This window comes from Coffea arabica, chromosome 3c, assembly GCF_036785885.1.
Source record: "Coffea arabica cultivar ET-39 chromosome 3c, Coffea Arabica ET-39 HiFi, whole genome shotgun sequence".
Lineage (NCBI taxonomy): Eukaryota > Viridiplantae > Streptophyta > Magnoliopsida > Gentianales > Rubiaceae > Coffea > Coffea arabica.
The window spans coordinates 10,110,622-10,134,313 of NC_092314.1; the positions used below are offsets into that span (position 1 = coordinate 10,110,622).

At 33.7% G+C, this 23,692-nt stretch overlaps 2 protein-coding genes, 1 long non-coding RNA gene and 1 pseudogene across 3 annotated transcripts; 3 read left to right on the top strand and 1 right to left on the bottom strand.

Annotated features, from left to right (window-relative positions):
• The first annotated feature begins 261 nt into the window (after positions 1–261).
• LOC140037625 (uncharacterized) lies at positions 262–1,580 on the top strand. The gene is made up of 2 exons (XR_011841563.1): positions 262–583; positions 1,096–1,580. It is a non-coding gene; the product is annotated as an uncharacterized lncRNA (long non-coding RNA).
• A 9,673-nt stretch (positions 1,581–11,253) lies between these two features.
• Positions 11,254–11,941, top strand: LOC113704566 (uncharacterized). Its single transcript, XM_027226457.1, has 2 exons — positions 11,254–11,655; positions 11,744–11,941. Exons 1-2 carry the CDS (start codon positions 11,254–11,256, stop codon positions 11,939–11,941), a joined length of 600 nt encoding a protein of 199 aa, XP_027082258.1.
• Positions 11,942–14,248: 2,307 nt separating this feature from the next.
• On the bottom strand, positions 14,249–15,037 carry LOC113703194 (protein CutA, chloroplastic-like; annotated as a pseudogene).
• Positions 15,038–22,452: 7,415 nt separating this feature from the next.
• Positions 22,453–23,642, top strand: LOC113702852 (CYC02 protein-like). Its single transcript, XM_027224010.2, has 2 exons — positions 22,453–22,584; positions 23,089–23,642. The coding sequence occupies exons 1-2, from the start codon at positions 22,500–22,502 to the stop codon at positions 23,334–23,336; spliced, it is 333 nt and encodes a 110-aa protein (XP_027079811.1). The 5' UTR covers positions 22,453–22,499; the 3' UTR covers positions 23,337–23,642.
• Positions 23,643–23,692: the final 50 nt, after the last annotated feature.

Sequence of the window (23,692 nt, forward strand, 5' to 3'; positions counted from 1 at the left end):
TAGCTAATAACGCACTTTTGGCAGCAATATTCCTTCAACCAATTAAAGATTTTCGGAGCTTAAAGTTCAGCTCCTAAAGCTCTTCTCCAAGGCTCACCAACTAACAGAGAAATTACTTTTAGCAAAGTTGTTAAATTTTGGCACCAGGTTTTGATGGTATCTTGGTAAGATTGGAAGATTATATTGCGCTTCTAAGATAATTTTTAAAAAAGATATTTTAGTGAGAGCATTATGGTCAATTTGCCCCTAATGATATTGACATTAGGTCCCATCAACATCACAAGGGAGCTCATTGTATTATTGGATATAACAAGGGTGCGAGTGAAATTATGAAAACCCTCAAGGGAGGTTTTTGAAATTAACCCTAAAATACTCATTCCTCGCAAGGCGTGGCGTTCCCCTCCTAGTTCCTATAAATAGGGCACCAACTCAATGCACTTGTCACTCGATATCAATAATTTAGCACATTATTTACATTTTGAGTGAGATTGTGATAAAATGGCATCTTCAAAAAATTTGCTCTTTCTTATTGGCGTTCTCTTTGCACTTGTGCTCCTCATTTCCTCTGATGCAACAGCTGCAGGTACCTAGTCCCTTTTTTTTTTTTTTTTCCTTTCATCCTTTTTTTTTTTTGGCTGCACCTAAATATTTAAATGAATGGAGATTTGGAGACTCATTATTGGGATGTGAATTTTTATGGAAGGCTATTTGTATATTATCAAGCAAGTCATATTAATGTGCTAATATCCTTTTCATTGTTTAGCAAAAGTAAAATTGGGTTGCTTCTATCAATGGTTAGTGGCACATCTGATTTTTCATGCATCCTTATAGTATTGCTGTAAGGATACACGTTCCATAGTGTCGCACCAAAGCTTAAACTAACGTCGAAACCAAATTAAATGCTTCTAATTATAATTTAAAGCAAAATAATTCATATCCAAGTCGCACCATCTTATATGCCTGGACTGTTTTGTTTAATCCATAGTATTCTTTTCTTTGCATATATCTTGCAAATTTTCAGCCTAGCCGGTCACCTAACGTTCGCAGCTTAAGATAAAGCTCCAAATATTTATGTCTCCTTGTGTCTTGAAACAGATCAGAAAAGCGTGAAAACCACTGGTGTCCACGATTCCAGTTCAGGCGAAGATCGTTGCACATATGGTTGCTGCCACTGGTACAATGGATATTGCCAAAGATGCTGTCCACCTGCTGAGGAGACTTGCAGACATGGTTGCTGCTACTGGTACAATGGACATTGCCAAAGATGCTGTTAACCTACTGAAGCTACATCCGGAGATGAGGTCAAAAATTAATGCTAAATAAATAAGGGTGTGAGACAGGATCCGTGACACCTATATTATTACCTTAATATGTTATGTTGTGTTTGCGTTTGATGGTTGATTTCCTATATGTGTAAAAGACTTGTGCGGCTTCTCTTTGAATTGGTGTAGAATCAACAGGGGAAGCATGTAATGAGTACTCAGTTCGAGTGCTCTTCTTATGTTGTTGTCATGTTGAATAAATAAATCTACGTGATCATCTACTACAATTGATGATCTCTATCTCAGTTACGTCAGAAACTTCTGTACCTTGGACCTGCTAGAATTTAGCGTGATTGATATAAGACGTGCAGAATGTTCAATATATGTATATATGTGCTTCTTCATCGTGCCATGCCATTACAATGTGAAAGAATTCAGCATCGACGGAGTGAAACGTACCCAATCCTGCTCCTGAGAAAGGAAACAAAGTCCCTCAAAAATGGATATTTTGGATGCCATCAAGATTTTGAATTGAATGCCATTTGGAGATCTGAATGTTGTTTTTTTTCCCCTTTATCTTCGTTCAAGATTTTTTTTTGGTGGAAATGCTTCATTTATACGAAATTTCCTAGTTAGTAAAGGCTTCTATTACACTTGTACAATACACATTTAAAAGTATAACACAATAAAAGCTTGTGTAGTTCATATATTTAAAAAATATTCATACTTTTCAACTAAACTATAAAAATACGTAATAAATTCTTGATACGTTATACTTTACGAACTATACTTTAAATTTTAAAAATATTTAATACTATCACTTATTAATAACTCCACATGTTAATTTGTCTCCCAATTTAATAAATTATAGTAGCTAATTCTCAAAGCTAACCGACACCAAAATTCCCTTACTTGTTCACCTCCTAATGGATTATTATTACTCCCTCCGTCCTATTTTGATAGTCTTGTTTTCCTTTTTTGTCTGTCCCAAATTATAGTCCACTTTCCCATTAAAAAATGTAGTAATCTTTCAAATTGTCTAAAATACCCTTATTAAATATCTTGTGATTAATACATTGTTATTAAATACTAACCCACTACATTGAATACATTGAGCTTTTCCAATACTAACCCATTAGTTGTAATTGATATTAATTGGCACTCTTCGTGATTAGCATAAGGGTATTTTAGGAAATTATTAATCTAAATTTATGTTTCCAACCAAATTAATTACACTTTCTTAATCTGTGTGAAAAAAAAAAATCAAGACTAACAAAACGGGACGGAGGGAGTAATTACATTGCATTTATTTCGTAAGCATGAGTTTTGTAACCCCTCATATTAAATCTCAATGATTGATTTTAACGGTTACCAAGGTGTCTAGTAATTGGTTTGCTATTAATTTGAACTAGACATTTATTAGGTCTAGTCGAATTTATTCCTTCTTATCACTTAGTTCATAAACCTTATGAATCGTTAAAACCAGCTCTAACATTAGGTAACAAGACTTCTACAATTTCGGGTTTTGCTTAGAAATCAGTCTGATAGTTTAACTTGCTTCGTCCAAGTTTATGAGTTGCTTTTTTTTTTTTTCCATATTTGACATTTCATCTGACTTTAATATGGGGACCAAGTTAGTATTGTTGACATTTCATATCTAAGACTTCTTAATTAATTGATTTGGTATAAGAACTATAACGTATGCGTGTTTTGTAAGCTTTCATGTTTTTTTTTTTTTTTAATTCTTGTGGACCAGCAACGGATAGTTTCTTCTAGTACCAAGCTTCCTTTGAAGTTTTTTTTTTTTTTTTTGCGTGTCCAAATGTAAATTAAAAGAACCCATCAACTTTGAACAAGTCTATATCTAGTAAAGATAGATATAAAGAGGGATACTATATCACTACAACGAAAAAGGGATTTCGCGAGGAGCAAAAGTCCACGCCAAAAGTTTTGACTTCCTTGCTAATTAATTTCAACGAGAAAAATGCTTCCTCGCCAAATTTCTTGCTAGATGCTCGTCGCTAAAAGTTATTAGCGAGGATGCTGCTGCTTTTCTCGCTAATGAAACAGATCAATAGCAAGGGTTGACCTCCTCGCTAATAGCTCAAATACTATGGCAAGAAAAGCTTTCCTCACCAACTAAAGTTAAAAACTCCCCACAAAAACCAGTAGTTCCTTGCAAATAGTCAAGGTGTTTTGCTAGGAAAATAGCGCATCCTCACCAATAGTATAGAATTAGCAAGGACCCGTGTACCAGTAAAACATTTTTGGCCAGGAAAGTATCCTCTCTAATAAGCGATAATTGATTATTGCCTAACTGTTTGGTGGGAAAATGTTCCTCTCCAATGCTGTTATGAACATTTCTTAATCCCATTTTAGCATGCTAATCTTAATTCTCTAAGCAAAGTACTGGGTGGTTTTATTAGAAAATTTAGCTGCAAATAGCTTCAATTTGGCTTCTCATGTGTCTGCTGTACATTTTCCAGGTTCTTGTAAGTATCAAATTGTTTGGCAAAAAAAATTTTTTTAATGAATCATGACCAACGTAGCTGCTCGTTAAATTTAAACTCATAATCCCTGGTATTTGATAGGTTTTTGGAATATCACTTGGTGCCAACAACCCCCTTTTGCTACTTTGATAAACATTCAATAGAAAACATACAAAAGCTTTGGTTAGCTAAAAATAATTGCTACCACAGTAATACATCAACATCCAGCTCTTTCAACATCTTGAGCCATACAATAGGAAGTGCTTGAAATCAATTGGCAATCCAAATTCTTTTTAGCTCATTAACTATCCTAGAAATCGCAACTTCAGTAAGTCATTACAGAAGAAGATTTCATCGAGAGAACACCACAAAAAGGAGAAGCAGAAAAAAAAATATAACAGAGAGAGAGAGAGAGTTAAACTAGTCATATGGACACATATTTGTCACCTCAGTATTTCCGATTCCTTAATTAAGTCCAGTTATCTTGGAACTCTATCGGCAATCCATGGAACATTTTTTGAATGACAATATGCTGTTGCAACCTTTTGATGAAGACTTCAAAGGTTCTATGATAAGGTTGCATTTTTGTCATTAATTCTATGATTATTTTCCTCGTTTATATTACCAAATATTGTATTAATTGATTGATTCTACTTATATTTGATACTTTGTGTCAATTGTAGGAAGGTGGAGCAAAAAGTAATAAAAGAGATGATTTTCAAGAGTTTTCCAATTCAAGATGGAGTTTACGTGGAGTATTGGATGAAAATTAGGAAACTACAACTTTTTATTAGATGTCTTATTAGGGAACAATTAGCATTAGTTGGAGAAGTTTCCTTTTGCAATTAGAATTCTATTTTTAGTTGGCCAATGGATGGCCGAAGTAGTAGACTTCGATTAGGAAACAAAGAGAAAAAAAAAAGATGGCCGCTGGTCTCTTCTTTAGTGAGTCTTTAGGGAAAAACCAATGGTTATTGATGGAGTCATGCGGATATCCCCTGAGGATGTGAAGCTAAATCTCCGTTTTCTGGTCGAATGTCAATCTGAGAACTCGGTTCCAAACATCTGTGAGATCAAATTATTTTACTTATTTCTTTTATTCATTGGTATTTGTGCATTTTCTGATTTAACTTCTTATGCTTGTTATGTTATTTGAATGTCAAGGGACCGATATTCGAATTAACCTAATAATCTACTGCCAGATTAATTGAGTGAATCCGTAATTGTTCAATTGGTTTCATGTTAGGGAAATGTATGATTTAACTTAAACAAACCCTCGTAGTGTGTTTGTTAGTTTGATTGAGTTTTTCTAATTCTTATTGCAATCAAGAAATTAAATCCTACAGTCGTACCTAGGGTTATTTCTTGGTTAGAAAAATAGTTAATGGTCGTACCTTGACTATCGAAAAAGTAAGGAAATGTTGGTTATTTATCGCGTATATAACAACTATAACCAATCTATTAATTAGTAATTAAATTATCTTTGCATCGATGATTAATTGAATTGACCGTGCCTGAAAAGTTACACCTTTAACTAGAGTTGTATTGGTTATTGATTAATTCCTATTTATTTCTATTAGTTGTTTCATTAGTTGGTTAATTAGTTATTTTATATTTTCCAATAACCCCCCATACTTCGGACTCTGGAAGAAATGAATTATCCCCAATCCCTATGGATGCGACCCTACTCACCGTAGGGGCGGGCAAAAAAACCCGCCGATCCGAAAACCCGATGAACCCGATCCGATCCGATCCGAAAAATAGGATACCCGATCCGATTTTTCTTAGCGGGGCAGATGAGGGTCGGGTACTCGAAAAATCGGGTACGGATACGGATCAGAAAAATAAAAATCCGCGGGTACCCGACCGGCAGGGTATATTTTATAAATATTAAAAAAGTAGGGATCATTTTATAATTTTGTAATTTTTAATTCTAAGTGCAAGTGAAGTGGCTCGCAGCCTCATATTTTAATCCTATATGATCTACTCTTCTCATTTTTTTTTTAAGAAAGTGAATATTCTCGGTGAAACATGAACAAAATGAAAAAAAAAATTTGTGAAACTCTGTTATAAAAATTGTCCATCCCTTTCATCTTTTTTATTTTTATTCTACCTCCATCGATCTTTCCTGCAAATCTTGCATCAATTCAATCAAAGATTTTTGTTTCGAGTCTCAATTTTCTGTTAGCTAGATAATTAAAATATTTGTGTCATTCATTTGCAATTATATCTCTTAAATTTGTCTCTTTTATTTAGTGTAAGAAATTTATTTTTCTTTTTCATCACCTTAATACCATAAGGTCTATTCCAAAGATGTAAAGAAGTTGGGGAAGATTTTTAACATTATTTTGGTTATATTTTTTTCAAAAATAATTAGTTCTATTCAATTATTTTCCGAACTTGATTTCACAATTGACTTATTTGAGATGCGGTCTTGTACCATAATATCCTTGGGGAAGTTACCAAATACTTATTATCCTTGTGTTTGTTGTGTTGTAGAAGTATGAAATGTGTGAAAATGGTGATGTACTCAAAATTATTATGAAACTTCGTTTTGTCCATTAGATATTCTAATATGTACTAAATTTATGAGATCGATTTGATTATTGGATGAAATGTGTGAAAATGGTGATGTATGGACTTTAATTACAATATCTCTACCAATATTAATTGGAAAAGCATGTTTTTTTTATTGAAAAACGTGTTGATATTAAGTAGAAAATACATTTTTTTATTGAAAAATAGTTTTTTTAGGGGCGGGTACCCTATGACCCGCCCCTTTTTTCGGGTACCCGCTATTCGGGTACCCGAAAATATTAGGAGCGGGTTAAGGTCGCAAAATGGCTGATCCGATATATTAGGGTCGGGTCAGCCAAATCATGTTAGGGGCGGGTACCCGACCCGTGCCCACCCCTAACTCACCGCTATATACAAATTTGTATTTGTCTTGAATAGGTAATTATTATTGCACAGATTCGACACCTGTCATTCTATAACTGAATACAGAGTCATCTTTTCAAAGATTTCCCATGCTGCAAAATGTACTCTACGAGCTTTATTTCATCTTCCTCCCCTATAAATTTGCTGATTCCAATCTGCCTAAGATGTTCAACAAAGCGTATTGGGAAAACTGTTTGAAAAAGTAGATTCCAAGTCCTTGTATATGCAGAGTCCTCCTTCCACAACTTTACATATTGAGAAGATCAAAAATTGCAGAACATAATAATACTTGAAATTAGTGAGAATATATCCAAAAGAAACAAAATATTAATACCTGAAATCAGGTTTTACAATCAGTCCACAAAAAGCACCTAAACCCAAATAGCCCATGTTGGAATAGACCAAGTTTAGTTCAACTGCAGAAATTCCTAGTACAATGGAACTGCAACTTCAACTTCAGTAAATTGCAAGCTGGTATTATGATTCTATGAATCCTGAAATCTCCCCCAAGTCCTCTTGCCTCCAACACTAAGTATGTACACAGACGCTGACCTGTTCTATACACTAGGAAAATTCAGATCAGACGGCATTCAATAGAACTGCCTTGATTTGGCTCCATATCAGCACTATTGCTCTTTAAATCTAACTTGATTAAGCTGCACAAAAAGGGAAGATTACATTAGATGGAGAAATTTTACTGATTGCATATGAAATAGGGGCTAAAACCAACTAGGAAAAGCAGAGAAGTTAACCTCAACCGACCAGGAAACAAGATGCAAAAGTCAGAGGTTGTTAGCTTAAACCTCAACCAAACGAAAAATGCAATCTTTGATATTAAACACATAACCCACATAAGTTAGCTTCACAGAGTCCAGAAGGATGGTTGGAACTCAATTTTCCTAAAATTGTGAGGAAAATAATGCAATCTTAGGAATCTAACACAAATAATGGTAATAAAAACACACAAGAAGGGTATGAAGACTTACAAAATGGCACCAAAATATAGATCTAACAGTATTTGAAGCAAATGGATGAAGCATTGAAGTTGTTCTAAGATTTTTTGACAGCAATTAAACCTAAGCTCCTTCACGTTTAGCAATTCATAGGAGATAGATAGGAGGCAGGTCTTCTTTTTTAGCAATTCCTCAGAGGTCTCCTTCCCATTTAGCAATTCCCGCATCTGTTCTTCTATTTTTGGACTAAAAACCACCGATGTTGGCCTTTGAGAGAAGAACAGATGCTTGCTTCTCAATTGACAGAGACAAGAGAGGACCAGCCTTTCTATGTACATATCCCTCAGCCTCTAACAATCCTTTGAATTTTGATGGACGTTGCGGGAAAAATAAAATTCTTGGAGGGAATAAAACGCGCGTCCTAAATTCTAATTTAAGTGTTGTAGTTAAAAATTTCTAAGAATTGGAGTATATTATATAATATATAGAATGAATATTGAGTATTAGAAGTATATAATTTGAAAGAAATCATGTATGAGAAAACGAAACTAATGAAAATATTCATGTGCAATCAATATAATAAATTGTCATATTTATAATTTTTAAGTTTGCAATCCATAAATATAGTAACAAATAATGTAATTCATGTGCAATCAATATAATTATATTGTTAATTAAGGTTATAATTGTGCTATATAAAGTATTTGGGACAATTTGAAAAATATCTAGAAATTTGGGACTACTTATAATATATTCAAAATGTATTTTGATTAAACTAGACAACTTGTTCTTTCTTGTTGGAAATCGAAATTCAATTATGGAACAATATACATGGAAAAGTTGACCTTATATGTGTATAAATCATCTTATTAATAAAATAGTTAAACACAGTACATTTAGTTAACTATGATTTAGTGATTGATTATTACATCATTTTTTATATAATACGATAATTAAATATTACATATATAATAAAATGTTTCAAATATATTTTAATTGATAGAAAAAATGGTATACATACAATAAAAAAATAATTAAAGAAAATTTTGAGAGTAGAATTTTGTGCTAAAAAACATGTATTTTGGGTTCAAATTTATAACCCACCACTTATCCACTTAGAATTAGCAAAAGTATTAATTCATTTCTAAAGACTCTAAACCAAACTAATTTATTATAATAAAGACACAAAACACTAGCTCCATGTGATAACCTATAGCAAAGATCATCTATTCACTTTAGATAAATATATGAGTCAAATTTAAAGATTCATCAAATTTTCTAGGTTTTAAAATTGGGGTGATTTATTTACATGGATTTAAAGCTGTCTAAATATAGTTTACTATGCAATAAACGACACTCAATTTCGAGTTTTCTACACAAAGATATGGCCAAAATACCAAAATTGTTACTTAATTTTTTGAAAAATAGTAGGGTCGTAGGATCGTATGATCTGGATCACGATCCTATTGATCTTGTTAATTTAATGCTAATTTTTTATCCTACTTACAATTTGGATCGTTAGCCATGATCCATATCGTAGGATTGTAGATCGCGATTCTAACAACTACGGTTGTAGTTAAAAGTTTCTAAGAATTGAAGTATATTATATAATATATAGAATGAATATTGAGTATTAGAAATATATAATTTGGAAGAAATCATGTATGAGAAAAATGCAACTAATGAAAGTATTCTCAATATACAGTTGAAAAAATAACTAAGTTTGTTGAAGCTCTAGTCTTTTGCTAATTGTTTTCTCACCTATATCTTATTTGATTTGATTATTTATTTAATTTCTTAATTAGTGATTAAAAACCCTCTAAATTTAAATTTTATTATTTTTATTAGAGTAATCAAAGTAGGAAAAATTAACTCATTCCTATATGTTTGACCGTGGAGTACTCCAAGTGAATTATTATTTCGATCAACCCTATACAGTTATAGAAATTCATCGATCACACAGCAACTAAAAAAAAAAATTAACGCACAATAATGTCATGAGCACAGTTCCCATCTTAGTTGTTCAACATTCACGGTGGATTTCAATTAGTGGTAAACAGATAAAGGCATCGAAAAAAGTAATCTAATTACTAGATAATTGAATTTATACTACAGCATATTTCTTTTTTCTACTGCAAAAACTTAACTAATTTAAGACAATGTAGTCCAAGCTAATTGAAGATTAATTTTCCCCAAAAAATGTTCATGATAAAAACTCAGACAAAGAGATAATACAACAACTTACTTTTGGAGGTGATCTTATACGGTTTTTATTAACAAACTAATTAGCCACTTAAGCCTTTTTTTTTTTTGGGACAGTACATGACAAAATGAGGAGTAAATCATTCACTTAGCATCTAAAATTTTCCCTCCATATAATTAGTTCAACCTGATTTAAGACTAAAATTTTTACTATAGGAATGTTCGTGATTCAACAATGAAACACCATATAAACTTATTTTGGGAGATTTTTCCTCGAAGACAAAAAATGAGCAACCAATCAGAAAGTCATACTTACATATCAAAATCGATACAGTCTACTTAATTCACCAGCTATGTATATTTCATCCATTTTCACATGATAGAAAGAACAATAATGCATGGCATTATCGATCATAAATTGCTCATATAATATGCGATCTATTATGCATCTAAGGCTTTGAATGGAACTTAACTCAATTATACGATCATAGAAAATGAGCTTTTAGTAGTTATTTTTGCCTTAGAAAAATTTCATTCTTATTTATTAGAAGATAAGTGATTGTGTATTCTGACTATGCAGCGCTACGGTACTTAATGACTAAGAAGGATGCTAAACCAAGATTGATAAGATGGATTTTGCTTCTATATGAGTTCAATTTGAAAATTCGTGATAAAAAGGGAGAAGAGAATTTAGTTGCCGATCATTTGAGTCGATTGTCGATTGTCAAGGATGATTTTATATTGAGGAAAACTTTTCCTAATGAGCAACTATTTTCTGTTAATCCCTCTCTTCCTTGGTATGCGGATATTATTCATTTCTTGACCACTAATCAATTGCTTGCACATTGGTAAAAAACAAAATGAGATAAGCTCAGATGTGATGCTAAGTATTACTTATGGGATGACCCCTATTTATAGTGGCAATGTGCAGATCAAGTACTGCGCAGATGTGTAAGTAAGAGTGAATTTAATTCTATTTTACTATTTTATCACTCTTATGCATGTGGACGCCATTTTAGACCACAAAGAACAGTTCGTAAAGTATTGGAAAGCGATTTTTATTGGCCCACAATTTTCAAAGATACATACTTGTTTCGTAAGTCATGTAATAGATGTCAAAGGTAGGAAATATTTGTCATAAAAATTAGATACTAAAAACCCTTATGATTTTTTTGTGAAATTATTGATACATGGGATATTAATTTTATGGGTCCATCTCCTTCATCTTTTGGTTTCCTTTACATCTTGTTGGCCGTAGATTATGTGTCCAAGTAGATAAAAACAAAAGCCACCCAAGCTTATGATTCTATAGTGGTTACAGATTTCATTCAATCACATATTTTTGTTCATTTTGGGGTACCACGAATTATAGTAAGTGATCGAGAAAAACACTTTTGCAATAAAATGATGGCGGCTGTATTTCGTAAATATGGAGTGACTCATAAGGTATTTACATCCTATCACCTCCAAACAAATGGTCAAGCAGAGATTTCGAATAGGGAAATTAAATATATATTGGAGAAGATGGTTCGCTCTGATAGGAAGGGTTGGAGTTCACGATTGAACGATGTACTCTGGATTTATAGGACAGTCGATAAGAGTCCTATAAGTATATCTCCCTATAGGTTGGTATTTGTGAAGCCGTGTCATTTACCGGTTGAGCTCGAGCACAAAGCATATTGGGGGATCAAGAAATGCAACATGGATCTTGATGAGGCTGGAATACATAGAAAACTTCAATTACAAGAATTGGAAGAGTTGAGGAATAATACTTACAAGAATGCAACACTATATAAAGAGAAGATTAAGGTTTTTCGTGACCAATAAGTTGCAAGGAAATCATTTGTAGTTGGGCAAAGAGTTCTTCTCTATCAATCTCGTCTAAAGCTCTTTCTAGGTAAGTTACTTACGCTCTCGTTGGGCTGGTCCATTTGTTGTGATTAATATTTTTCACTATGGCGCAGTGAAAATTCAGAATATGCAAATAGCTAAGAAATTTGTGGTTAATGGTCATTGTTTTAAACCCTATTATGAAAGTGTTTCAATGGAGAAGGTGGAGATAATAAATCTTGAAGATCCCACTTATGCTGCTTGAACAATATTCGACCATGTCTAATCAAAAACATTAAAGCAAGACGCTTATTGGGAGGCAATCAAATTCTTTTTTTATTGTTTGTTCACTAATATTATGTGTTTCACTATGTTTATCTTAGGTTTTTCAAATTTGGTATTTTAATTTTAATTTTTAATGTTTTATTGGTTAGGTGACTTTCTCCCAACAAGGCGTGCCCACGCCTTAAAGGCATGTGGTAATGCACAAATATCCAATTCCATCATTAGAAAACTATGGACCAACATGACATGCCCACGTCTTGAGGGTATGTTGTAACTCGTAATTAGCCGACTTTATCATCAAAAGAGTTTCAACCAATAAGACGTGCCCGCGTCTTGTCCTAGCAAGGGAAAAAAAACCAATTGAACCCAAAAGAATTTTCTTTTCTCTTCTTTTTTTTGCTTTCCTTTTTTTTATTCTTTCCTTTGCCTTTTCCCTTTTCTATTTCTTTTCCTTTCCTTCTTTCTTTCTTTCTTCTTTCTTTTTTTCTTTCTTTATTTCGCTCTTTCATTTCCTCAACTGCATGGCCAAAACTCTACATGTTGCTTGCACGCCGTTCATCGCCCCACCGTCCATTGCTGTCGCAATTCGCTAGTTTGTCTCTACTACCTTTGCTGTATTCGCTATTCGTCAAAGCCTGTCACTGGTTTTGCCATTGCCCATCTCTAGTTTCGTCGTTGCTCGCTATTGTGCCATTCACCGCTGCTTGAACCACCATGAACGTCCATCCTCTGCCAGCGACAGCCATCGCTCCGCACTTTCTCTGTTGTCTTGTTTCTACTGACCCAGTTTTTGGTATTCTTGTCCTTCTCTTTTAAATATTGTTGGGTTGCTACTTCGGAGTTTATTAGAATTTCTTTTTGCAGGGTTGATTTAATTTGTTGATTGGGTATTCCTCGAATTGTTGGATTGGCACTACCTGACATTTGCTTGTTTTCTGATGATGACCACTAACTTGCACTACTATTTTGCATCCATGGGGATTCAATGCTGATTGGAGGTTATAAACTGTGGTGAAATTGCCGCTACTTACTTGCCAATTGCTAATTGTTGATATTGATAGGAGGTATTGTTCTTACATTTCTAGTTTTGTTATTAAATAGTGTCACATCTCTTGGCTCTTTACTGTACACTTTGATTTGAGATTGCTTGGCTATCTTTAGTCGTTTGGCAAACATTAGAGGCTCGTATTTCGCCATTGTCTGAATTGTTGTTTATAGCTATTTTTGGATTTAGTTATCTAAATGGCTAAGAAAAAAAAGACCACCAAGGCCAACACCCCTATGACTAAAACCACTCCCCCATCCCAACCAACTATACCCATGACAGACCCTTCTACCATCCTTCTTTTTCGGGTAAATGGGCATGCTTAGGTAGGGACAAGGGGGTCTATATCTCCTCACTGTCCCACTTTGGAGGTAATTTGGCTCTCACCAAAGCCGTCGATAAGCAAAGATACTCTAATTATTATGAGTGGCAAATTATTCCTTGTAAATATCTTGACCCTCCCATCATGGTTTCTTTGAATATCTTTGAGAATATTGCACAAATGTTTACTGCCATAGGCTGGCCTTCTTATGCCGAAATACAATGTCCTACTTTTGTTGAATTGGTTAGAGAGTTTTACGCCACCTTTGAGTTTGATCAATCCATGGGGTATTCTGTCACAACCTCGAATGTGATTCAATTTTGATTGATGGGTAGGGAGTTTAAGTTCTCCATTACCAAGTTTAATTTGGTAATGTGATCCCATTACCTATGTAAGGTCACAATGTTAGAGATGTGAAATTATATTGCAATGGTCCCTAAAATCCAACTTGATCGATAGGAACACTAATTAGGTGAATACGAGGACTCTGATTCAACTCTCATTTTTCCTCTCAAATTACACTAATATTTTTAATCATACACTCATCCCCTTACTAACTTCCTATGGGCCCAATATGTTGAGTAGAATTCGATTGGAACAACCGAAAGGAAAAGAAAACAAATACAAAACAATGAAATAAACACTTAGTCGAGTTGGAACCTCAGAGGAAGTGAGGAGCACAAGTGCGAACAGATCACCAAGGAAAAAGAAACAAGTTTTTCGAGAATGAAATTTGATTTCAAGCTCAATCAAATTCTAAGAGTCAATGATAAGATCGAAAAATGTGGAACCATTGTTAAGATGTAGATGGAGATGGTTGCTTATTGAGCGTTGGAAGTATTTCATATGCAAGTTGTAATTATATCTCAACTTGTATTTTTTTTTTTGAAAAACAGGTCATGGATGCGTCAAACGTACAGTGGTTCAGGCAAACAATATCCAATCCAATCTATTCAAAGGCAACAAAAACATCCGCTGCTCATGCGACAGTATGCACAAAGTGCTATATATACAACCAAAAGGGAATTTATTTATTCCAAGAAACAATGCATATTCCTGTATATAGTCTTGGCTTTAACGAGTTCAGTCCCTTGTGCTATTCTTTATCCATTCAAGATATTGGAGGTTGCCACCGGTTATGGGCAAGGCGATCACTTCTGGCACCTCGTATTCGTGATTCGCCTTGACATGCTCTGTCTGAGCATCCAAAAGTGATTCCCTAGTCTTAATTATTAGCAACTCTTCAGGATCTGTCTGCACCTCCCCTTTCCACTCATAAACAGACTCTATTCCTGGAACTCGGTTTACACAGGCTGCAAGCTTTTCTTTAACTATGCTTTCTGCCAGTTTCTTTATTTGGAACAGTGACATAGACAACAATGCTGGGAACAGTTCTGCTGCTTGCTTCCATCCTTATCCTATTTGTACTATGAACACTACTACCAACTTTTGATCCCAAGATTGGGAGAAAGTGGAGGGATTGAGCACAACCCGTTTTAGAGGAGGGATTAAAAGAGGGGCAGAGATTGGAAAGACCGAAGCTTAGGACACAGAAAGTACCTACTAGTGGTAATCGGCGACGAACTACTGAAGGTGATACTAAAGATGAGAGCTTTAATGCCATCTAAGATTGGAATTTGGTGGGGCTTTATAGTACCACCAACTACTGTTTCCTTAGTGGATGATTTATTCCCAACCGACGAGGTTGGGGATGGCTCTCAACTTGTATAATTTTAATTTAATAAGATTAAATTAATGACCATGCCAATGATTTCTGCGTCATGCATGACATTCTTTTTTCTTGTACTCTCCCAAAAGCTGAAAATTCTCATCTCAATCTCCTCCTCCAGCGATGGCTGCATGTCTGTACATGTTCCCCCACAACAAGAATAATGAATCAATTGCCATAATTGCACGCATTTAAATTTTTTGAGCTGGTGATAAATTGCATAGTTTTGATTTTTTCTGTTTCCGGTTCCCACTCTAGCTACTTCTAGATTTATTAATTGGGAAAAAAAGAAGAAGGAATAAATTAAACCTTATTTAATTACTTTTTTAGTTAGGATATCTATAGCGGATGTAATTATCTCTATAGAAATGAATGAAGCATCCTAGCTTGTGATCATTATCCTCTGTTGCAATTCTCTTGTTCAAACTTCAAATTACGGTTTTGTTTGATAACCTAATTCAGCACTTAAATTTAATAGATTCAGATTTTAACATGTTCAAACACGTTTGATAACCAAAATTTGAATATTTGAATAAATTAAGTGGTACTAAATTTTCTAGATAAAACTTGCTCCTAAAGACAAGTGATAAGTTATTCACTTATCACTTAATATGATATATACTCAAATGTATCAGATTTAATACATAACAATTTAATAATTTAATGAATTCAAATTTCAAATTTTAGATTTTAATTTTATCAAACGCATCAATGCGAACTGAATATGAAATCCAAAGTTGAAAATCCAAGGGGTTAGAACTTTGAAACAATAGTGCCTCTAGGCAAATTCAGCATTTTTACATTCTACTGATTTAGGGCATCTTCAATTATCAGTTTCAACTCCATGGTAAAATATAGATATTACCTCTAATAGTTATACGCACTTACTGACGGGCTTTTGCTATACGTACAAGTTAAAAAATCCGAAATACACCCGTTTCACTGCAAGTATAGAGGTCAACTAGTAGTTAATGGTATATATCGGGTTGATCCCACGAAAAAGATTGAACAATTACCGGCACTACTAAAGCTTCTCTATTATTTAGACTATTAATGAATTATAAGAAGTAAAACCTACTGAACTTATACAAGAAAATAACAAATGAAAGCTCCTTAGGTTATGGTATTCCCTAATTACTCATGCAAATGTTATTTTTAGATCATTGAGAACTACTATCTTGGCTAGCTATGGTGTAATTTCCTTATGCATATGAATCCTACTTTCGTAGTGAATCAATTATACTCATAATTAATCCATACATATTCTCATGGTTATGAAATTAGCTACAAGTTCATTTCTTTTGTGAAATTATATGAAATGAATCACTAAAACCACATAGGTGCACCTCTATTCTCATGTGAGTGTACTCCCCATGTTTAGCACTTCTTGAACCAGTGTTAAATCTCAATTTTCATTGCAGAAACAACACCTTAGGTAATCACAATTAATGACACTAGATTAATCATGGTTTAAAGAGCTAAAATGCTAAATAACTTGCTCAAAATAATAGCATCAAATAGCCAAATAATAAACACTAGCAATTATAGAAAGTTCAACCAAACCCAAGACATAAACTTTAGAAACACATAATAATATATAAATCCATAACTTGTATATTAACTAAACTTGGAATGAAGTACAAAAGATAAAGAGTTGGAAAGGAATGTAACCCTTGTCACATGAGTTCATCTCCTCGCCTTCTTCATCCTCCAACCTCTTCTTCATCTAGCAAATAAACAAGATGGATGAACTAACTAGCTAACTATCTTATACTATACTAACCTAACACTCATAAAATGGAAGAACTACATTTCTGCAGACTCCAAACTTTCTCCCGTATGTCCCTCCTTGAATCTTGTAAGTTTTGGCTATATAAACATGAAAGTGGTCAAGAAATGAGGCCTACACTTTTTCCCTTACAGTTGGTAATGTTTGTCACATGTCTAGCATTACATGTAACTTATTGGAAGAGAAACCAAGTTGTCCGCGTACAGAGCAGCCTTTTTTAACAGAAATCTGGCTAAGTTCCGACCAGATTGCTACAATGACCTTTTGTGCAGTTTCTGTTCAATTTCCAGCTCTGGTCCGATTTTTCCTCAACTTCAACTGAACTTTTCTTGATGATAGAAGATGATTTAACTCTTGACCAAAACATAAAACTTGTATCACTTTAAGTTAGCTTTCCAATGCATCAAGAATCACCTCATTTGGATTTGTGTAGGCTAAGAAATGATTGAAATACCCTTAACTGCTCAATGTCCTATTTCAGTTTCGACTAATAGAAATTAGCTACTGTAATTTGGATTTTTGACCTGGAAAACCTTAGAATTGGATTTTGATGTCTTCACCAAAGTTGTAGATCTATCTCTTATCGGTTCAAGAATCATCTCAATCCGATCACTGTAGCTCAAGTTATAGCCAAAATACGAAAATATATCAAAACTGTAAAAAATGCACAAAATGCAAGTTAAAAGTGATAAAACCTCATTTAATCACTTAAAAACATTTTTCACCAATTATAGCCAAAATGATTCATTTTCTTCCAATAATATAACCAAAGTGACTAAAAATGATATAAAATGTCATTCAATTATTACGTAAATTAGTCACTTATCACTTACACAACAAATACAGATTGTGAAATTAATTGTATAATTTGATATTTTGTAGGTTTTTTGGATATAATTTTCACGTTTAGGAAAAAGAAAATATGTTAGTAAGTAATAATGTGATACCCCTTGTCCCACGTTGGAAGTGGGAGGCGAAAAGGATTGATATATATAAGATTTGGTCTCATAAGTTACTAGTTATTTGGAATAACCATTTCGGGACAGTGAATTTCGACACAAAAATTACTTAGGCCAACCATGGGCTTGGATGGTGACAAATAACTTACTAGAAGCTAGGTATATTTATGTTTATATGTCCTGAAAGCAGAGTAGTTCAGAATCTAGATAATGGTAACGATATGATGAAAATGAGAAGTTATATGGTAAACTTTATAGATTAATAATTTCATCAAGGCATCATATACAAGCATGATGACACAATCCCAACTTTCATTCTTTTGTTAAATCTTAGTGTTTTTGTCTTAGATTTTTTTCAAATAAAGGAAGGATGGAATTTAAGCAATAGAGGGGTGGAAGGGGAATTTGAATTCAAAATCTCTAATTTCTAAGTTTTTCACTAAGCAATCGTCAAAACCAAAAAATAAATAAATAAAAAGCAAAAAAATGAGGACCTTGTGGTCAATGCTCCTGTTCGAAGACATCATCTCCCTCTATTGAAATCTAAGTACCCTTGGTTGACAATTTGTTTCCCTGAGCATCCATCAACACTTTTATATAGTATTAGATTAGATTAGATTGTCAATGCACCATCAATATCCTTAAATATAAAAGCTAAAGTATAGTAATCAAAATACTGTTAGTAATCTGTATGATTATTTTTTATCCTTTAATGTTTTAGTTTTAGGAAGATCACAAATGCTGCGTATCAAGCATGCCCTAGGCTAAATTAAGGTAAATTAAGTACATTGCTAAAATGGAGAGCATTGCTAAATTAAGTACTTTAAGATAAAGACTTAAGCAGCCAGATCCATTTGATGTCAGCTGCTTCAATATCCACCTCAAAATAAATTAGCCTTTGTTCTAGATTTAGCTTAATGCTAAGTCCCTTCACCATTCTTAGTAATAATTCAATTCTGCCTCAATTTTCTTCTGATCTTCAAGGTAAATGTACAATAAATTTCAAAATATATCCCAAATATATGAATTTCTTGAAACCATCCTTCAATCTCATTACCTACTCAACAAAATGTTCCATAAACACAAATATATTAATGAATTTGGAGTTGATTCGAAGAATTGACGAGAACAACAGGGCTCCTTAGATTTAACAATTTCAAATAACCCCAAGCTAGAATTTTTCATATATTCAAACAAGAAATTGGAAAAATCTGACTAGCTTGCAACGAGTACTACATCTCAAGACAAGGGATCTTTTCAGTCAACTCTTTTATTGTATCGAAAACCTACTTGCATCTATGAATAAGCAATGCTGAGTGATGATATTTTTAAGGGCAGTCCAATTCACTCAATACAAAAAATATTTTTAAATGATGATATTCACAGGAACGTCTATCTTACTTAAACAAACAATAAAAAGGAGATTGATTGAGAAATGGCCACATTATCTTATCATTCTTAATTATCATTAGTTCAATAATCAACTTTAGCAGTCCGGAGACTTGTTCAAGGCTGCAACTTGTACAAGGACAATAAATTCTTTATTCCTGCGTCCGGAGACTTGAGACGTGGACGCTTCATTAGTCAATAATAATAAAAGTGTGGAATTCGACGACTATTCTTAGCTCGTTCAAGGAAACAGAGAAAAGACGCTCTTGTACAAGCAACAGGCACAGCTACTTAAACTATTGGATAATTTCATAGACCTTTCCTGAAGTTTTGGACAATTTCAGCTAGTACCCCTCTTATTTTCAATATTACGCTGACCACTCTTACTTTAACTAGTGTTGTGACCAATTCAGCCCATATAGGTAAAAGAAATGGAATAAATTGACAAGAAATGGTATCATCACATTTTATTCCACATTTACCCTTGTAGACCCTAAAAGAAATATTGTAACATAGGACAAACTTCACTTTGTCCCTCCGAAGTTGAATCACTTTTCTATTCTATACACTGAACTTCAATTTTGGATGCTTTGCATGTGGTTGGAGGCAAAAGCATAGCAGAGCCCTTTTTGAGTCTCTGATCGTTATTATCACATGACCATTGCTAATTATACTATTGCTTTTGAATGGAAATAGCATAAAAGTCTTAGTGAATGAACAAATTGAATAGACCATTTCGCAGAGCAGTGAAATAGTCCAAAGCTGTGAAGCACAGTGATAAGCTACAAATTATAGTGGTTTGTATTTATTAATTGTCAATGAATGGTTGTATTTGAGCTATAATTTGAATGGATGTTGCCTAATTTAAGTATATGTTGGTTTTTGTGGGAAAAGCATGCGATTGAGGAGGAAATGAATCGAAAACGCAACAAAAGGGGAAGAATGCCAAGACACAAGGATCCGTGGGTGGATCCTATGTCCAACGCCAAACATTGAAAGGGACTTTGCGAGGACTTCTTCTAGTTCTAATGATTGGAAAACCCACTCAAACTCGATTTTGGTAAGTTTTCAAGACCCATTCTTACCATATTTCGGATACAACTTTGAGAGACTATAAATAGGACATTCTAGGATGTTTTTAGATTAGAAAGCATTTGGCTAACGTTAGTTCATCATTTTTATACCTTCTTTTCTTGAGAGATCACAATGGAAGTGTTGAAGAATCAAAGGAAGTTCAAGATGGAGATTGAAGCGGGGAAAAATTGAGAAGTTTTCTTACTTTTAACTTCTTATTTTGTCTTTCATTTGAATTCTTGGATTTATCTATGAATATGTTGAACTCATTTATATCTAAAGTTAGGATTTTGTGAAGGAGATTTAATTAGATAAATTATTTGCTTTTGCTTAGATTTATTTATCTTGCCTTTATTACATGTTTATGTTTTGCCACTATAGATATGCTTTTAGGATTTGTATTGAGTTAAGAAGTGATGTACAACCGTACATTAGATAGATAAACATACTTAATATAATCATGAAAGTGGGTTAAACATTGTATGGCATAATTATATCACCTAATATTGTAAAGGATTTAATTATATACTTATGATCTCGAGAGCAACGTGAGATTTCATTAGACAAATTTAGAAGTATTGAGAGATAATCTAAAGTACTTTTCCGTGATACATCTTTGACTTGTTAAGAAAATAATTGGATATATAATTCCAATTCGAAATCAAAATTTAAAACTCTAGTCTTTTGCTAATTGTTTTCTCACCTATATCTTGTTTGATTTGATTATTTATTTAATTAGTGATTAAAAACCCTCTGAATTTAAATTTTGTTATTTTTATTAGAGGAATTAAAGTAGGAAAAATTAACTCACTCCTGCAGGTTCGACCCCTGGAGTACTCCAAGCAAATTATTATTACGATCGACCTTGTACAGTTATAGAAATTCATCGATCACACAGCAACCAAAAAAAATTAATGCACAATAATGTCATGAGCAGAAACAGTTCCCATCTTAGTTGTTCAACATTCACGGTGGATTTCAATTAGTGGTCAACAGATAAAAGCATCCAAAAAAGTAATCTAACTAGATAAGTGAATTTATATTGTACAACATATTTCTTTTTTCTACCGCAAAAACTTAACTAATTTAAGACAATGTAGTCCAAGATAATTGAAGATTAATTTTCCCTAAAAAATGTTCATGATAAAAACTCATCAAAGAGATAATACAACAGCTTACTTTTGCAGGTGATCTTATACGGTCTTTATTAACAAACTAATTAGCCACTTAAGCCTTTTTTTTCCTTTTGGGACTACGCATGACAAAATGAGGAGTGAATCAGTCGCTTAGTATCTAAAATTTTCCCTCCATATAATTAGTTCAACCTGATTTAAGACTAAATTTTTACTATAGGAATGTTCGTGATTCAACAATGAAACACCATAGAAACTTATTTTGGGAGATTGTCCTAGAAGGTAAAAAATGAGCAACCAATCAGAAAGTCGTACTCACATATCAAAATCCATTCAGTCTAATTAATTCACCAGCTATGTATATTTCATCCATTTTCACATTATAGAAAGAACAATAATGCATGGCATTATCCATCATAAATTGCTCATATAACATCAAGATATTCATGGTGTGGACCTCAAATGACTCGTCATGTCTACTGGCTACATTTAAACATATCTTATGGCCAGAATGTTCATCTTATCAACTTGACGAGTTTATTCATGGTACCATACCATTAAATTAAAAAATTTTCCACCTTTTACCTTTCATAGATATCAGGGAATATAGCTAATAACGCACTTTTGGCAGCAATATTCCTTCAACCAATTAAAGATTTTCGGAGCTTAAAGTTCAGCTCCTAAAGCTCTTCTCCACCAACCAACAGAGAAATTACTTTTAGCAAAGTTGTTAAATTTTGGCACCAGGTTTTGATGGTATCTTGGTAAGATTGGAAGATTATATTGCGCTTCTAAGATAATTTTTAAAAAAGATATTTTAGTGAGAGCATTATGGTCAATTTGCCCCTAATGATATTGACATTAGGTCCCATCAACATCAGAAGGGAGCTCATTGTATTATTGGATATAACAAGGGTGCGAGTGAAATTATGAAAACCCTCAAGGGAGGATTTTGAAATTAACCCTAAAATACTCATTCCACGCAAGGCGTGGCGTTCCCCTCCTAGTTCCTATAAATAGGGCACCAACTCAATGCACTAGTCACTCGATATCAATAATTTAGCACATTATTTACATTTTGAGTGAGATTGTGATAAAATGGCATCTTCAAAAAATTTGCCCTTTCTTATTGGCGTTCTCTTTGCACTTGTGCTCCTCATTTCCTCTGATGCAACAGCTGCAGGTACCTAGTCCCTTTTTTTTTTCCTTTCATCCTTTTTTTTTTTGCTGCACCTAAATATTTAAATGAATGGAGATTTGGAGACTCATTATTGGGATGTGAATTTTTATGGAAGGCTATTTGTATATTATCAAGCAAGTCATATTAATGTGCTAATATCCTTTTCATTGTTTAGCAAAAGTAAAATTGGGTTGCTTCTATCAATGGTTAGTGGCACATCTGATTTTTCATGCATCCTTATAGTATTGCTGTAAGGATACACGTTCCATAGTGTCGCACCAAAGCTTAAACTAACGTCGAAACCAAATTAAATGCTTCTAATTATAATTTAAAGCAAAATAATTCATATCCAAGTCGCACCATCTTATATGCCTGGACTGTTTTGTTTAATCCATAGTATTCTTTTCTTTGCATATATCTTGCAAATTTTCAGCCTAGCCGGTCACCTAACGTTCGCAGCTTAAGATAAAGCTCCAAATATTTATGTCTCCTTGTGTCTTGAAACAGATCAGAAAAGCGTGAAAACCACTGGTGTCCACGATTCCAGTTCAGGCGAAGATCGTTGCACATATGGTTGCTGCCACTGGTACAATGGACATTGCCAAAGATGCTGTCCACCTGCTGAGGAGACTTGCAGATATGGTTGCTGCTACTGGTACAATGGACATTGCCAAAGATGCTGTCCACCTGCTGAGGAGACTTGCAGACATGGTTGCTGCTACTGGTACAATGGACATTGCCAAAGATGCTGTTAACCTACTGAAGCTACATCCGGAGATGAGGTCAAAAATTAATGCTAAATAAATAAGGGTGTGAGACAGGATCCGTGACACCTATATTATTACCTTAATATGTTATGTTGTGTTTGCGTTTGATGGTTGATTTCCTATATGTGTAAAAGACTTGTGCGGCTTCTCTTTGAATTGGTGTAGAATCAACAGGGGAAGCATGTAATGAGTACTCAGTTCGAGTGCTCTTCTTATGTTGTTGTCATGTTGAATAAATAAATCTACGTGATCATCTACTACAATTGATGATCTCTATCTCAGTTACGTCAGAAACTTCTGTACCTTGGACCTGCTAGAATTTAGCGTGATTGATATAAGACGTG